Source organism: Elephantulus edwardii, unplaced genomic scaffold (assembly GCF_000299155.1).
Source record: "Elephantulus edwardii isolate Elephantulus edwardi_28Jun2011 unplaced genomic scaffold, EleEdw1.0 scaffold00202, whole genome shotgun sequence".
NCBI lineage: Eukaryota > Metazoa > Chordata > Mammalia > Macroscelidea > Macroscelididae > Elephantulus > Elephantulus edwardii.
This window is the reverse complement of record NW_006399952.1, coordinates 2,843,336-2,861,957: the sequence shown is the minus strand read 5'-3', so window position 1 is coordinate 2,861,957 and position 18,622 is coordinate 2,843,336. Positions and strand designations below refer to the sequence as shown.

Below are 18,622 nucleotides of genomic sequence, written 5' to 3'. Positions count from 1 at the left end.
ATAAGGAATTGCACTATCAATCCAAAGGTCCACAGTTTGAATTCACCAGCTGCTATACAAGAGGAAATGGGCAGGCTCTTCCTGTGCAATTGACAGCCTCTGAAAACCCACCGGAGGGTTAGCCGTGACTCAGTTCCAACTCGATCGCATTAAACAACGAACTTTTTCTGTTGGTTAATGAAGAGGAATAGGCATAGTTTAACATGTGAAGTTGGAATTACACAAAAATCTCTTTACCTTTAAGCTAATCATCCTACTCTAGGAATTTATCCCAAGAAAGTAATTAAGAACAGAATCTTGGCTACAAGGAGTTGTGAGATAATGATTATTTATTATAATGAAAAAGTAGAAAAATATATGCAATTACAGTTAGCAATTACATTGTTAAATACAATGGCAGACTAAGTTTAAAAACTAATATGGACTAGAATTGTTCTAAAATATAATGCTTGTTTATAAAAGAAGTAAATCCTTCAAACTTACTGAATGTTTGAAAATTTTCATAATAAATCTTGGAAAAATAAGCAACTCAGTAAGAAAAAACCCAATATGATTGAATATATAATGCATGAATATATAATGGTTTAAGACTATCATATATAAAGATACAGATTTATTATTGAGAATACATTTCCATTTACAAAAATCACTTTTAAATTTCATTTTTGTTCAAAAAGGTCATGCATGTTTTATAGAAAGGGTAGTCCTTTCCAAAGGATGAGATTTCTAGTAACTTCTATCCTTGCCTATCTCTTTCTCACCACAATCCCAACAATTGTCTGAAGCGCTGTCATGTGCAAACCTCTGGTACCATCCTCTTCTTACGCCCCCAGGTGTGCTGGAAGACGGCATCTCCTCCAATGGTGTTCCTCGATCTTCAGTTCCCAGTGGAATATCCAACCCAGACAAGAAGATGAGCTGTGGGACCCAGTGCTCCAACCCCCAGAGCCTCAGCTCCGGCCCTCTCACCCAGAAACAGAATGGCCTTCGGACCACTGAGGTAGGATCACAGCCACGGCCTGAAGCTGTAACCTGGGAATGGGCAGCTCTGGTCACAGTGGGAATTGATGGATCTCACCCATGTCTAGAAGGAATGTTCCTAGTAATGTAGTCTCAGGGCTTTGCAGGCTCTTCCTCCAAGCCATCAGCCCATCAGCTCTTCTCTCTCATTTCCTCTCCCCACTTCCTCCTCAGCCCACACTCCACAAGCCTTCAAAGTCCACGGCTCACTTCATGTTCCCGACCCATTCCTCTCCTCTCTCCCTGTCTAAACAAACTGGTCCTGTCCTTTCAGGCCCACGTCAGCAGTTTTCTGAGCATGCACTTCTCACGCACATCCATGACTTACCTCTCTAAACTTTGCTCAGAAATCCTGTTGCACATTCAATCCTAATGCTCATTAGCTAATGATTTTACAGCAATTACTGATTTTTTTTATTTTTAGTCTTGAGCTCCTTATCCACAGAATGGAAATAATATCAAAAAAAGAGAGCAGATGGGCATGCTCTTTGTAAGTGGAGATGGGATAATTAAAAGAGATGGTTAGCTGCATAGCTAACTGAACTACTAACTTGAAGGTTGGTGGTTCAAACTCCACAGCATCATTGGAGAAAGGTGTGGTAATCTACTTCCAAGAAGATTATAACCAAGAAAATCCAACGGGGCATTTTTTTGTAGCAAGTGGGGCCACCATCCAAGTTGGTGAATCCATGTTTTGGGGGTTTTTCTGCTATGTTTTTATTTTTTTGACTCAGACACTGTAGAAGTTTATAACTCCACCTTACTGTCATTGAGACAGTCTGACTCAAAGTGATCCTTCACCACGTCTTTAAGACTGTAAATTTTTACAAGAGGAGACCTATCTTTCTCCCAAGGAGCAGCTGCTAGATTTGAAATTCAACCTTTTGGTTAGAAGCCTAAACATTATATACTCTAATGTTATTATTATGTACCATCAAGTTGGAACTGACCTATAGCTGATCCTCCAGTGAGTTTGCAGAGGCAGTAAATTGCACAGAATGAGGCTGTCTGCTTTTATTCCACAGAGCAACTGGTGTATTTGAACTGCATACTATTATGTTGGCAGCACAATTCTTTACAATTGAGCCACCAGAGCTCATGCACTTTAATAGAAGGGGAAGTATGAAAGTAGTAGTAGCCTTCCTAGGACCCTGCCCATCACTCTGTTGCAACCAATCAATTGCCTGTGTATGCTGTCAGCTGCCATTGAGGTGACCTCTGACTCATGTCAGCTCCACATACCACTGGACCAGACTGTTCTCACCAACTGATCTTTCATTGGCTGGTTGTTGTTGTTTTGTTGTTCCCATTTTTAAAAAACCCAAAACTTTTTGTTCCTTTTTTAAAAATTTTATATTGGTTGCTCACACAGTTCATAAACATTGTGTTTTGCACTATTCTTCATTCATATTGTGTTTCATACAGTTATTTTCATGTATTATATTTTATAAAATCAATCACCATTGGACCTTGCCCATCATTACCTAATCTTTTTCAGGTCTCCACCTTATCCTTCCTATTTCCTTCACGCCCTCCCTCCATCCACCAAACTATGCAATCCTCTGGAACCTTCACCCCTACCCATCCTCACCCCTCTGCTTCCACCCCTTCTCCCCTTAGGTACCCATACATGTTTTACTAGTTATCCTTCTATTTTTACAATAATGTTCTTATGCAGTATTTGTCCATATGAGACTGAGTTCACTCAGCATAATGCTCTTCAACAGATACCTGAAGAAATACTCAAAATCACTGTCAATAAGAGAGATGCAAATCAAAACCACAATGACATACCATCTTATCCCAGGAGCAGGGGCAAAGTTTAGCAGGGCAAAAAAATAAACAAATATTGGAGAGGCTGTGGAGAGGTGGGGATTCTCATACACTGTTGGTGCAATTGTAAAATGGTACAACCATGTTACAACCACTCTGGAAGACAGTTTGATGTTTCCTCAAAAGGCTGAACATAGAAACTCTGTATGATCCAGCTATTCCACTACTAGGAATATACCCTCAGGAAATTAGAACTGAGACACAAATGGAGATCTGTACACCAGTGTTCATAGCAGCATTATTCACCATCACAAGAACATGGGAAATGTCCAACCACAATTGAATGGACTGAGAAACTGTGGTACATTCACACAGTGGAATACTATACAGCACTCAGGAACAATGATTTCAAAAATTACTACATTGTCTGCTTTCTGAAAGCAAATTGTTAAGCCTTTCTTCCTGGCTCAGCTTAGCCGAGAAGTTCTGCTGAAACCTGTTCTGTATCAGAGCAGCATGTGAGCTGCCACTTGGACAGACAGGTTATGGCTTCTCACTAGCCAGAAATTGGACTTAGAAGGTGAGAATTCTACTCCTGGGCCATACTGGCCTCTCTGCCTGGACATAAGCTGACCAGCTAGAGGCCCAGTCTTCATGATCATCTTTCAAAACAGTCTGGATACTACAGAACTGTGCTCAGAAACCAGGTGACAGCTGTAGGGTGGGCAGACACATGGCCTTGGACTCCTTTCTGATCTTGTGCCCTTTCATGCCAAGAGAGGCCGTGGTGATGAGAAAGATTTGCCTGCAGGATCACAGGATCCATGTACTTGCTTGCTCACCTCACTTCCAGCCCACATCAGGCATCCCTGTGAAATCATGTCTTGCAGTTTACAAAGCACCCGAAAGACTACTGATTCCTAGCATCCTCCCAAGAGCATTGTGGAGTAAGCGTCATCCCACTTTACAGACAAGGAAACTGAGTCTCCCTAGTGTGACATGAGCAAGGCCATACATATGGTAGAGATAGCTCTACAACATGGAAAGCTGTGTCTCAGGGGAGTGGTGACCACACACAGCCGACAAGCACAGCCCCACAATGCTGATGACGCACATTAATAAGCAGTCCATGCAGCTTTTGTTTTCATAATTCAGTGCCAGGTGGCTATGCCAGGCCTTTTTCTAGAACGACACCAGGAAGCGCAGTGCCGCAGCTAAAAGCACTCAAACATTTACTGAAGTGCATTGCCTGCCTTTGATCCTGGGACCTCACCAGCCACCAGATGTCCTGTGTCCTTCAAAGGCTGTGCTGGGGATTTTCTTTCTAAGGCATCAATTTGTATGATGCCACAGGGAAACCCAGGTGCACAGAGCTCTGGCCTCCAGGATCCACATCCTCTGCTGGGTGGTCAAAACCTCATTTCCTCATTGCTAGGTTAAATCTTCCAATCTGCCAAGCTGTGTCTCTGTCTGTGGCAGGCATTGATCTGATCTGTGTGGCTAAAAGAAATCCCTCAGACAACTTAGGCCCTCCTGGGAGTGCCTGCATAGCACAGGAATGAAATACCAGACTACTGGCCAAAATACTGTGGTTCGAATCCACCTAGAGGTCTATCAGCTTATAACACTCTCTTTACTGCTCAAAAACAAACTGACACTGTGTAGTGAAACCAACTCATAGCTGATCCTCCAGTGGGTTTCTGAGACTGTAAATCACTTGGGAGAGATTGCACTCTCTCCCAGGAAACAGCTAGTGGATTTGAACTGTGTGCATTTTATATGCATTCATAGCGTTCACTATTTGAAGAGTACAGCTTTATGACAGATATGTAGTCTTGGAAGCACTTAAAATCACAAGTAAGGTATGTTATTATTGGGCACCACTGAATTCGTTCCAACCCATAATAGCCCTGTTCCCACAGGGTGAAACGCTGGCTGATCTGCACTGTTCTGAGATTGCTATGCATAGTGCCCATTCTACTTCAAGCGTCTACCAGCCCCCATCACACGAAGTTCAGATTCCTTTCTGAAGGGCATGAGGGCGCTTAATGTTGCTAACAATGGTGACCAACAGAGCTTCATGTCCTGAGTCCTTCCTCGCCTCTTACTCCATCAAACAAACTGTATTTTCCTTGTCCCATCCCCCATGGCCCATGCCTCCCACCTGCTGTTCATAGGTATTAACTGACAAAATAAGAGTGTGACTGATCCCTCTTAAACTCAGGAACGGGCTGTCTTAGAGGGTTTTTCTTGCTTTTTCTCTCTAGCACTTTGATTTTCTCTAGAAATTGAGACCCTTACCCACTCCGGTGTCAGGTAAACCATTGGTTGGTTCTTTTTCCACTTAGCTCCCCTTTTGAGCTCAATAAACAATCCAAGAGGAAGTTGTGAAGGTGTTTGGCCTCTTTTGCTAATTAATTGTTTAGGAACTTCAAGATACCTCCCAACATTTACTCTCACCCGAGTATGCTATATCTTTGGGCTTTTGAACTCTTATTTCTTTTTCTCCCCAGAGCTCCCTTCTCCAATATTCAGCTAAGGTAGACATGTGCGTGTGGATACCGCTCTGAGGAGACAGAGCGCTGACTATGTGGTTGGAATTCCAATGAGCCTTCATGCCTTCCAAAGCTGCATATTTTCAAGCTGATTTATTATTTTTGGCAAAGCTTAGACTGTGCTAGGGAATTATCGATGTCTAGACTGACTCGCAGCTAAGGAGTGGCCTCTTCTCACTCTAGCGATTACTGTCAAATTTCAGTCCAGTCCAGGAAAGAGAAGCCTCACAGAGGGCACTGGGACCAGTCCAGAGAGAGCACAGCCCTGTCCAGGATTTCTCTTGAACAGTAGTAATATGAGATACATAAAGGGAGAGCTGGGGAAGAAACAGTTCTCTCCTAGAAAAAGAAAAGCAGACATTTAAAAAGAGGGGACAGCAACAAAAAAATAACATGCGGTGAGGAGAGCCAAAAAGGAGACTTGTTAGAATGGCACTGGCTTATGTCTGAGGGAAAAAGGAAGGCAATGAGTATATAGATGCGTGTATGCATGTGCACACTACTTTATGTGAATGGAAATTTGTTAGAATCATTTTTTATCCAAAAGGCTGCAGAAATCCCAAATCCACTGGAAAGGTTTCAGGGTAGAAAAACTCCTCATGATTTAGCTTCTAAGTGATACACCTTGTGGATACTCGTGGGGTCCCTAGATGCTGCATATGGTTAATATGAGCCCAGCTGATAAGGTCAAGGTTGGAGGTTTGATTCTACCCTGAAGCACCTTAGAAGATACACATCTGAAAAGTCCAGAATTGAAAACCCCGCGAAGCACAGTTCCACTCTGACACACGTTGTGGGTGTGGAACGTGTTATGATGAGTTTGCAATTGGAAAAAGCGAGGGGGGAAAAATCACTGTCTGTAGATTAGCTGAGATGAGCGTGGTAGCTCGAAGATGAGACAGGTTTCCCACGGCTTTGCTCCCCTCCCTTCAGCGTTACCATCACATGAGGACTATTCTGTGGATGCCCAATTCTTCCCCTCAAGCAGGTTCGGCTGCTTCCCTGGTGTTTGATCTTCTGTCTGAGCTTCAAGTTGAAAAGCAACAACTCCTTTTGGCTTGTGATACCAGTTAGATAAAAATCCCTAGGCTGAGTCAGCTTCTGGGAGTGCCATGCTGGGAGCCAGGGTCCGTGTGGGGTTTGCTCCAGCCTTGGGCAGTTCTAGAGAGTTTTGCCTGAAGCCTGGTGGATCCCTGCCTTCCATAGGAAGCAATCTGTCCCTTGGTAGAGTAGCTATGACAAAATCTTCCCTGACTGATTGTGTACAAATGTCAGAAAAATCCACAAGGCAGAAGCAAGTAAGTCCGTGGAATCTGGGAGCATAGGTTTCCCATTGTCTGTCTTCTTTTAATAGGACTCAATTAAACAACAAAAGAAAGAAAACATCTTGGGTTTTAGCTAATATGCATTCTGACCCTGAATCTTTGGAAAGTGGTCAGACAAGGACACTTTGGAGAGTGCTGACTATGTGTCAGATACATTATATATGACATCATTTCAACTCTCATGACTCTAAGAGATAAATAGTATCATTCCCCAATAGGAAACAGAGGCTCAGAATGGTTAGGTGTTTGGACAACTTGACCTTGAGAATAGTAGGTTTAGCTGTATTGGAATTTGAACTCATCTCTTATTTTTTTTTTATTTTTAATTGGTTTGTATGTAATCATTCATATACATCATATTTTGTACATATACTTTGTGTTTCATACAATCATTCATATATACTGTTGTTGAGTACTGTTGAGTCCTAGATGATTCATAGCAACCCTATGAACAAAAGACCTGAATCCTGTTTTATAATTATCATCGTTTCTCTAAGTTCATAGAGTTTCTGGAGACAAGCTATTTCAGATGTGGATGCAACTCCTGCTTCCAAACTGTTTTAATCTGGGAGCTCCACCAAACACTGTCCACCATGGGTAACCATTGTCACATTTGACACATCAGTGTCACAATCATATATACTATGCTTTATATAATTAATTGCCATTGTTCTCTGCCTGTTATCATTATACCATCTTTTCAAGTCCCCATTGAACCTTTCCCATTACTTCAACTACCCTCTACCCACTAACCTCTGCTATCCCAATGATTTTTACCCCTTTTCCCTATCTTTAAACTCCATGCTTTTCCTATAAACTGAAATATAACAATGGAGGATGCAGAGTGTTAACTTCTGAACCCTAAGAGAAACAAGTCTATCTGGGGTTCAGCTTGCCAAGGAGTTAGTATAGCCAAACTGGCTACCTTTGGGAATCGGAGAGAAATGAATGATTTTTAGTTAAAGAGGCAGCATCTAGAAGACTAAAATCAGTGATTCGTGGGATACTCAGTCTGCAGAAATGAAAATAAGGCAAGAGAAGATTTTTTTTTTTAAAAAAAAAGCTGTGAAACTGGGTGAGAAACAAGAGGTGGCCCATTAACAAGAGTCAAAGGTGGTAAAACTCACAAAACAAGAACATTAAAGGTGGAGGAGGCTTGAATTAGCAGACCGTCACAGAAAAGAGAGGCGCCAACTACACTTCTCTCATCAGTGAGTCGGGAATCATACAATTTTTTTGGAGCTGGTAATGACATCAGAGACACTTCTTCTCTGTCATTTAAAAAAAGGGAGGATGATGTGAAAGGAAAAGTTTAGACTGGCTGAAGACAGCTTCCGAGGGAAAGTGTCCATTTTGTCCAGTGTCATAGGCCTGAGGGACACAATGACATAGCCATTCCCCGGTCTGTGCCTTTCTTCACAGATGGGCAATACACCTTACAGGAAACATCTAATATTATTGTAATTGTCTTGCAGAGAGCTGCTTTTACGTGTCCTTTCTGGCGCTGGATTTGCAATTCTCCCAGAAATGACTGGTCAGGCTACAATCTGCAGGATGGTTCGGTTTACGTTTCACATAAGAAGCTGGAAAGCATTAGTCACCTTGCTGTCCACATAGGCGGTCTTGCCACGATTGATCTGCTTGTTATCCATATAAGAGACTTTCAAAGATTACTTGGTTTGCTGTCTTTGCAAAAGACTTGCAGTGCACCCAGTAGGAATGGTTGGCTTTTGAAAAACCACATCTTGAAATGAACTTGGTTTTTTTCTTTAAAAGGGAGTTCTGGTGGCCTCGTCCACAGGGAGCTATTCTGTTAACTGGAAGACTGCACCTCGCTGGTGGTTTGACTACACAGAGGCTCTGAGGGAGAAAGAAGGACAATCTCGTCCTGTGTGATTTACACTCTCAGAAGTCCAGTGGAGGGTCAGTTCCAACTCAGATGTAGTGAGTAGGAGCAGTTTTCTTTAAAGCAGCCAATCTCGCAGAACTTTGTTGAGGAGTGGACTCTTCATCAATAAGAGAATGGACAGGACAGCGCTCTTTGGGCCCAAGGTCCCTTACCTGAGAACCTTCTCCAAACCAATTCACTGCCATGGGTTTAGTTCCACATGGCAACCTTCCCCTGGGGTTCCCAGGCTGTGAGGTTCTAGGATGAGGCTGCCTGTTTTTATTTCAAGAATGTCTGGTGGACTCCCTGTTCAGTTAGCAGCCCACCATGTAACACATTGTGCCACCAGGGCGTCTAGAGAGCCTCATAGGCCCAAAGAAATGATCTGTGCTAGGAGTCAAGGGCTGTTAACATTGAACTAGTGATACCAAGCAGGTTACACTGAAGATAAAGAGAAACAGTGGTGAGCCGCTCGCTGGTCAGAAGCCCTGAAGGGGTCCATTGGCAGAGAGAGGAGTCAGGGCAGAAGTTCTGGGCCCAGGGGAAGTTCCTGGGATGTAGGCTTTTCAACTTTAAAATGGGATCATCTGACGCAAACCAGAACACAACTGTTCATTCTATTAGTGCTAACTGACATACTCATCCCTCAGAAAGGAAACCTAAAATGTAGCAGTTGTGCTCCCATTTCTCAAGTAAGGGAACCAGACTCAGAAAGGCTAAAGCAGCATGTCTTGTTACAGTTAAGCAGCATCGTGTGCTAAATCCAGGGCTATCTGGCCCTAAAGCCTGTGTTCTTGAACAACTCCATCATGCAGGCTTGTGTTACACACACAAAAGAAATCATCGAGAATAACCCACTCTGCTACCACCAGATACTACCATCTTACAATACTTCAATATGGATTGCATCTCAGCATCAAGAAAACAAACATTCTCGCCCCCACACTAATAGGCAACATCAGAATGAACTGAGGAAGGATTGAGACTGTCAATGACTTCATCCTACTTGGATCCACAGTCAATACACTTGGTACCAACAGTCAGATCAGGAGATGTATTGCACTGTGAAAGTCTGCAGTCAGGGACTTCTCCAAATTATTGAGAAGCAAGGATGTCAGTTTGAGGACTAAGGTGAGCCTGATTCAGGCCATGATCTTTTCAGTCACATGCTGTGCATCTGAGAGCAGGACAATGACTAACGATGACAGAAGAATTGATGCCTTTGAACTATGGTGTTGGAGAAGAGTGTGGAATATCCCATGAGCTTCCAAAAGAACAAAGAGATATATCTTGAAGAAGGTGCAGCCAGAGTGCTCCTTGGAGGCAAAGATGATGAAGCTTTGTCTTATGTATTTTGGGCATGTTGCTAAAAGAGGTTATTCCTTGGAGAGGGACATTATGCTTGGAAAAGTGGAGGAGCAGCGAAAGAGAGGAATATTCCCAACCAGGTGACTTTGGCAATAGGCTTGAGTGTGCCAGAGATTGTGAGGATGGCACGGGATAGGACAATGTTCAGATCTGTTTTTCATAGGGTTGCTATAAGTCAAACTCTGATGGCACCTAACAATATAACTATAATAACTGCCATTGAGTTGATTCTAACTCATATTAAACAACCCTTGAAAACAGAGTACAGCTGCCCATTGGGTTTCTAAGACTGTATGTAAATATTTCTGAAAGCAGACTACCACATCTTTTTCCTGCAGAGTAGCTGTTGGATTCAAACTACCAACCTTTTGATTAGCAGTCAGATTCTTTAAATGCTCTGCCACCATGGCTCAAATTAATGTTAAAGCCGTATATATTTTGTGGCCGTTGAGAAAGTTACTATTTTGTATCTTTTTGTTCTTAAGTAGGCTTGAAAATTACTAGCCACCCAAATACCTGGATTTTTGCTGAGATTTTTGAAGCTAGAAATGCAGAGAGAAATACAGAGTGGAGCATTTTCTGTATCAAAACAGCCTCTTGTGAAATCTTTCCAAATAACTCTAAAGAAAAGCAAAGCTCTCTTACTCCCTCCCATGTGAAGGCAGTGCTGTCGGCAGCTTGGCTCACTTTAAATACGGTCCCTGTGTGGATTCCAAGCTCCGCTTCCCAAGCTCTCAGGTAATAGCATCTTAAATGGAAGTTAGATGGAGTTGGCCTCATACTCAGCACACTTCTCTGCAGAAAACAGAATTGAGGCCCGCTCTTTCCCTCACAAAGCCTCTCTTGTGATTAGCAGGTGATGCAATCCGAAGTGAAGTGAGAGAATGAAGTAGCTACTGTTAGGAGAAATCCCTGGGAGAAGTTTACAGGCAGGGCCACAGGACAGATATCCAGAGATGTCTACTCTGAAGGTTATGGGACTTTATGAGTCCTCAGCTTTTAGGGGAAATAAATCCAGTGAAACCACTGCTAGCCCTGGTCACGTGTGGAAAAGCTTGGACAAATAAGAAAGCATTGCCATCCAGTCAGAACAACACATAACTGACCCTCCAGTGGCTTTTCAGAGGCTGTAAATCTCATGAGAGGAGATTGCCCACCTCTCTCCTGCAGAGCCACTGGGGGGATTTGAACCCCAAGAGAAGCATTGCCTTTGAGTTAGCAGCACAATTCCCTGTGGACTGTACCACTAGAGTTCCAGAGACGGAGCCCTAAGTAATATGGACAACTGGCTAGTGGCTCTGTGTGTCAGAGGTTTTATTGGAATCTGAAAGGTCATTGGTTCGAATCTACTAGCTGCTCCTCAGAAGAAAGATGAGCAGTCTTCTTCCATAAAGACCAGAAGCCTCAGGAACCCAAAGGGGTGCTTGGTCTGAGTAGACTTGATGGCAGTGCATTTGGCTTTAGGGGTTTCTGTTTGTTATAAATGGAGCTCTGGTGGCACAAGCATTTAGCACTCACCTGCTAAACAAAAGATTGATCTTTCCAAACCACCCAGCAATTCCATGGGAGGAAGACCTACTTGGTGATCTTCTTCCATTTAGGTTCCATTCTAGAAAACCCTATGAGGCCATTCTAATATGGGATCAGTGTGAGTCCAACAACTGGTTGTTAGAGCCACAGTACTGTTCTCTCACAAATGCAATAAGCTTATTCACTCGTACATCTAGCTATCCAACCAATCATTCATCCATTTAACTATCCAACCAATTACTCATCCGTCTAGCTATCCAACCAATCTCTCATCTGTCTAGCTATCCAACCAATCACACTGTTTTGTCTCAGCACCGTGCTGGTACTGGAAACATCAAGAAGGAAACAGTGAAGTCATATCTCATGAAATCAGTGAGGCAAAAGCCAAAACTGCATATAGTCACAATTATCCTTGCACATCCCTCAAACCAGCCACAAAAGATCTTCTCGGTCTTGGGTCATGTTCTCTAGAAGCAGAGACTGAGGCAAGGGTTTTCCTTAATCAGGTTTTGATTGAAGGAGTGCTCAGAGGTGAAACCTTAAGCTGAAGCAGGAAACAGGATAAAGCAAGAGAAGTGTATCAGCAAATATGTCAGCTCAGCTGAACAGTTGTAGTCTAACCTCAGCGTGTCCTACAGATCCCGCCACCGGAGCTCCTTGAATGGGAGGACAGAATGGAGCACTGGCGGCATAGTGGATTGTGTGTTTGGCTGCTAACTGAAAGGTCAGTGGTTTGAATCTGTCAGCAGCTCTGTGGGAAAAAGATGAGGCTGGCTGCTCCTGTTAAGAATTACCACTATGAATGCACAGTGGGGTATTGTCATTAGTAGAAACAAACCCAACAGTAGTGGGTTTAGGTTTTTGACTCCTGAGAAGAAAAGTCAACATTTTTAGCCTAATCAATCATTGACTGTGAATTACCTTCTGGAATAGGATGAACCTCCTTGGCATTTCCAGGACAGATGGCTTCAATCAGATAAAAGTAAAGCTAAGAATAAAGAAGCTGCCATGATTGGTTGGTAGCCAACACTCTCAACCACTAGGGAATAGGGATACCAGTCAAGTCAGGGTATCTGCAGAAGGGGCATTACCAGCAGCTGCTGCAAGTAGCCTATATATCATTTGTTCATACATGTCATTTTTATTATGTGCCATCAAGGAGACTACAACTTGTAGCAACCCAGTGAACAACAGATTAGAATCTTGCTGTGTCTTACACCATATTCATGATCTCCAGCATGCTTGGGGCCATTGCTGCTATCGCTGTGTCAATCCATCTTGTTGAGGATCTTCTTCTCTTTCTCAGATTCTCAGTCTTTCCCAGCATGATGTCTTCTTCCAAGGACCCTCCTGACAACATGCCCAAAGTATGTGAGACCAAGTTTCCTCCTCCTTACCGCAAAGGGGCGCTCTGGCTGCACACTTCCTCTCAGACAGATCTGTTCTTTCGGCAGTCCCTGGGATATTCAAGTCTTATCTCCAACATTCCAATTCATATGCATCAGTTCTTCTTCTATCATTCTGAGTCATCATCCAACTTTCAGATGCATAGGAAGCAAGTGAAACTACCATGGCTTGCATCAGGCACACCTTACTTAGCCTTTAAGACATTGTTCATATATACAACAGAGCAATTTCTGTTTCTCCAATAATGTCTCAGATCATGATCTTTCTGGATGCTCTGAAGATGAATTGATTGGCTATGTTCAGGGACTAAGAAAAAATGTGCACGTGTGCACAGTGTGGTCCCACCCAGCTTGGTGCTATGAGGAAAGCTCCCACAGGAGCTGAGACTGTGCTGTGTGGGAAGTCGAGATGCCCTTGCACAGGATGGTCACTAGGAGTGACCTTGGTGTTAGCACCCGTGGAAGGAGAGATGGAAAGAAGAGTAGAGTTGTTGGGATGAGTGAGTAATTGAGCCGTACTGTAGGTCTGACAACCGCCCACCTCACCCCCTGGGGATTTCTGGAGCTAAATGGCCATCAGAGGTGGTATTTTTTGAGGCCAAGATGAACAGAACTTTATAATAATCCTCCATTGAGCCCCTCTGAGGAAGATGGGACCTTGTGTGAGGTGACCTTCTGCAGGTGAGGCCACCCCTGAAGGGGCCAATAACTGGAGACTATTTGTTGACTGTACTAAAATCTTCACTGGAATGAGTTTGGGAAACACATTTCTGAGTCCATGAGCTAATGAAACTGACTCACATGCCCTCTAGAACATCTGATCATTGAGTGGAATAGACACCAAATTTTCCCCAGTGGTTAAAGTTTTTTCGCTTGGCGATAGAGATGGGAAACTGGGCACAGAGTTGAAGAATGTACAGTATAGTGCATATTTTCTTATCTAGTCAAGATAAATCAAGCCTTACTTCTTGACCATTATCATTGTCTTATCTTGACTTTGGGGTAGATTCCTCTATGTTAAACTTGCTAAACTCTTTCCTCACTAGTTCACAGGGAGGTGCACTTCTTTTTTTTTTTCTTCTTTAGAGTGAACTTTATTTTTTTAAAATTATTATTAAATTTTATTCATTTTAATGAACATTTACAGAGATTTTGGGTTTTCATTCATTCATTGTTGCACTGTTTTCTCTACCCTCCTCCCCAGTTCGTTCTTCTTCCCCGCCCCCGAACGTCCGTTTTAATTGTCCAATTGCCACAGTGCTTGTCAAAGCCAGTTCTGAAGGGAGGCGCACTTCTAATTCAAAGGTTCAAACTCACCAGAGGCTAGGAGGGGAAAAAAATGGGTAAGCTCTTCCTGGGAAATGTCTGTCCTCTTGAAAGCCAGCTGGAGGATCAAATAAGAGTCAGTTCTGGCTGAATGGCAATGAGTTGAGTTGACAGACATCTGGGTGGCACAAATGGTTAAGTGTTGCATTACTAGCCAAAAGGTTGGCAGTTCAAAGCCACCCAGAAACTCATCAAAATATAAGCCTGGTAATTGACTTCCAAAAGCTTACAGCCTTGAAAACCCTCTGGAGCAACTCTCCTCTGCAACTGTGGTCTCTGTGAGTCAGCATCTTCTGGACAGAAACTAATGACAACCACAACATTGTCCTAAGTACCTTACAATGTTTTTATTTAATCCTTAGAATGACCCTAAAGGATAGGTTTTGTTTGTTGTTATGTGCCATGGAGTCATCTGTGCCTCATAGAGACCCTATGTACAACAGCCCTAAACCCTGCTCTGTCCTGTGCCAATCGCACTGTCCAACACACCCACCCCCATTACCCCAGTCAGTGAATCAACCCAATTTATCGAGGGTCTTCCTCTTCTGTGCTGTCCCTCCACCTTCCCAAGCATGATGTCCCTCTCCAAGGACTGGTCCCTCCTTGCAACATGTCCAAAGTATGTCAGACGAAGCTTCAGAATCCTTGCCTCCAAGGAGCAGCCCGGCTTCACCCTCTGCAGGACAAACCTGCTCTTTTTTCTTAGCTCTTACTAATTTCCACTTTACAGATGAAGAATGTAAGGGTTAGTGGGGGCTAGGGAGGAAATACCCATACATTGGAACCCAAGTCTGGCTAACTCAAAGGTCAAAACTTTAACCATTATACAGAAACCTCTGTGCATCCCTTCACATAGCACCTTTGATACACCTTCGCTAAGTCATGCATTCATTAATTCAACATGGTTTTACTGTGTACATCTGGGCCAAGCTCTGAGCTGGATTAGGATTACAGATTTAGCAGTGTAAACTATGAAAAGGAACATGGGTACATATGTCATGTGTGCCATTCTTTTCTGCCTCTGTGTGCATTTTGTAATAATCTCAAGAGATTAAATTAGCTGTAGGGAGCTTTCTGTATTTCCTTCTTTCTCAATTCCCTGTTTTAAACTTTTCCACAGGCTAAAAGAGACGCTAAACGGATGTCCACCAAAGAAGTCACCATCAGTGTTACAGACGGCATCCGGCAAATGGACAGAGGTTGAAGAATCACCAAGAACTGTGTCAACTAGTGGAGTGTCCCAGTAGAAGGGCTGGTTGGGGAAGTGGACACCCCTCGCTGAGCATGAGAGCAGCTGAGTGCTGAGAGAGTCTGTCTTACTGCCTCACCCAGTTGCCTGCGTCACTGGAACCTTCTCAGCCTGCTGTTTGTCACATTAACATATTGGCACAGTACCGACGTGTGTTAATAAACTGCGCATGTGCGGTTCAGCTCGCCTCTCTGCAGCTCCTCTAATAAGACCTGGGGTCAAATCAGTCAGCCAGAGGCACAAACCAATTTGTGAAACAGAACAAAGTGGGAGAAGGGATTTCCCTGACTGAAAGATTCATGAGTCAATGCTAAGTTCTCCCGGGCACAGTCATGAGTCCTGTCCCGGGCTGGCTTTGCTTTTGTTCTTCCTTTTTAAATCATCAAAAAACTTAACTGTGTTTACTTAAGCACTGGCTTTCATCCAGCTCTAAGCCCAGATACATGAGAAATCAAGAGACAGGAAAACTCCCGGTCATTCTTGTTTCCTTAGCTCAGTATGAGACAGACTCTGCTCCAGTTTCACAGGCATGAACTCCACGATGTGCCCTGGGTGCCCGTGGGAGGTCTCCTAAGCAGTTGTTGGGCAGTCAGTTCCTGCCATTTGCATCTTTCTAGCCAGCCTCCAAACCTTCACATCCCAATTATTTTGGTCAAGGCACTCAATCTAGGTAGCTCCTCATAGCTCAGCCTGGCACTGCATTTTTCAGAACTTATCAGTTTCTGTCTCTACTCTGTTCATGTCGCCTTTATGATTTGAAGTCTGGACACCACTCTCCAGAAAGCTAGCAGCACACATGGTTTCTCTTTGGCCTCTAAGTATCCAGCCCCAGGTTTATGTCCTTTGATGTCTAAAAAGTGATCAGTGTAGAGTGCCTGGTTGATGTCCATTCATATTGGCAAACTGGGTTAGAAATCAGATAGCTGATATAGTTAAAAAAATGTTTTGCCATGAAGTAATTTTCTAGCATTTCTTTGAACGTGTTCTACTGGAAATATTTTCCTATCAAGTAAGATAGCTTGATTTGTAAAAGGACTGTTAACGTGATTGGGGTTGGGAAAGATAGGACTCAAGTTGTACCAAACACTACCAATAAACTCCACATTTAGCTGAAAAAGGCAGTCTAAAGGTGTGTGTTTATGTGACATAGTTCGGAGAATTGATGTAAGAAGCAGGTTAAAATTCAGACACTTATTCTTGTCACTTCTCAACTCTATTACTTCTCAAATGAAAATGGGCACTATTGTTCATTAATTCATTCATTGGTCAGTGGTATGCTTACTTACTAAACATAGATGCCAACCCTGTTTCTGGCACTGTGCAGATGATGAAGGATTTGGGCCTGGCCAGTCAAGACAATATGTTGGATCTTTACACTGGACTTATATGATGCTGGCTTCTACCCTAAGGGGATAGTATGTGCTCTAAGTGGCTGTGTGATAAAATGTCACTTTTATGTGCGTGGGAGGCTTGTATCTTAAACTCAAGATCTAAGTGTTCTCCTGATCATTATAGAAGTCTCTCCCAGACCCAGAACTAGAGATTTCCCCAACCCTATCATTTTGTGATTCTTTGAGAAAGGGCTTTTAGAGAACTTTGTTTTGAAAATGACAAATAAAATAAACCCCCTGTGACTCATAAATCCCGCCCCCCCCCCCCCCGCATTACCCAGCAGGAGCCCCATCTGCCAGAGGGGTGCCTGCGGTGATCCTGTGAGTTCAAGGGCTCTTTCTTTCAGGGTGTGTGTGTGTGTGTGTGATGTAAACGTTGCCCTCATCAGTGTCTGTACACTTAGTCATCAGATAAGCCTGCTCTTTCTTTACAGCTTGGTTTTTGCATCCTTTAACTGCTGTACACTGTTTGGAATGTACCAGCTTTAGAAAGTGGCCTCTGTTTTAACATAAACATTTTCTCACTTCTGGGGGAGGAGGGAATGAAAGGCGTAAGATCTGCCTCTCCCTGGAACCATCTGGCTTTCATTGAGACAGTGATAAGAAGTCACAGCACATTATTGAAAATTCATCTAGCAATGTTTCCTCCTCCTTGTGTGATGCAGGACCTGGTTCTTACTGTCCTTTTAGGGTAACACTCTCCATTACAAAGTTTGTGTCAATAAAATCCTTTTTATCCAGACTGTATAGATTGTTTCAGAGAATATTTACTGGTATCTTAAATTTGTACATAAAACAGTTTAAATGTTTTTTCCCCCCTTAATTTCTTTCTTATTCTTTCTCTCTTGGTGTGTGTCTCAGTCTCTATCTCTATTTTTTTCATTTAAAGAATTTTTTTAAGTGGTCCACGTGAAGCCTCCAAATAACCTTATGAAGAAGGTAATGAAAATGTTATTAATCCCAATTCACCATTAAAAAAGGATTTCTATTCTCAACTAGTAAGTAAAGGAAGTCTGCCAGCAAATCTAGGACTTTCCCCACCATAACATGGTGCCATTTCTGGTAAGAATGTCTACACATAGCTATGAGATGTAGATATTTACAGGGAATCATGTGCTTTTATTTACCCGAGGATCCAGGAGTCGGTTCTAGCCAAGGTCTACGAGGGTGATAGTGACCGGAGGTGTTCAGTGAGCTCTCGCAGAGTTGGGTTGGTACCCAGCTTTTCTATTCTTCCTAGAAGCAACTCTCACAAGACTCACAGCTCATTCATATGCTGGAAATTGGATCGCAAACATATTTTGGCTTTCACGGTGTTAAAAATTAGAATTTTTCCACATAAAAACTCCCTTTTGGCAAAAATTCCTAGTTGATAACTTCACTATCTTACTTCTCCCCCTTGCTTTGTTAGATACATGTATGTTCATATAGAAAGTACACTGCTTTCCAGCCTCCCTTTCTACTAGATGTGGCTGCATCATGAAATTAGGACTGATGAGGTGACTGGTGAGGAAATCTCTTCAGGAGAGGATGAGCAGGCCTTCCCTTCCTGCTGCTGCTTGGAATGAGGAGATAATAGCTAGGGTGATAGTTGTCCATCACTGAGTCACAAAGTGGCCTCCAAGCATCAGAAGCCGTATCAAGACAAGTAACAAGTGACAGGAGGCCTCAGTCTCTGATTGTACTTTGCCTCCACATTGTCCTAGACCTCTTTATATGGAACAGAGACACTTCTGCCTCATTTTTATTACAACCAATCAATTAGTATGAAACCTTTGTATAGTTCTTCAT

At 43.0% G+C, this 18,622-nt stretch overlaps 1 protein-coding gene across 1 annotated transcript in view; it reads left to right on the top strand.

Annotated features, from left to right (window-relative positions):
- The window catches only part of BAALC (brain and acute leukemia, cytoplasmic), an 86,249-nt gene extending 70,827 nt beyond the window's left edge, over positions 1-15,422 (top strand). Inside the window, 2 exon segments of the mRNA XM_006897156.1 lie at positions 834-1,000; positions 15,312-15,422. Coding sequence (XP_006897218.1) covers positions 834-1,000; positions 15,312-15,422 — 278 coding nt within the window.
- The last annotated feature ends 3,200 nt before the right edge of the window (positions 15,423-18,622 follow it).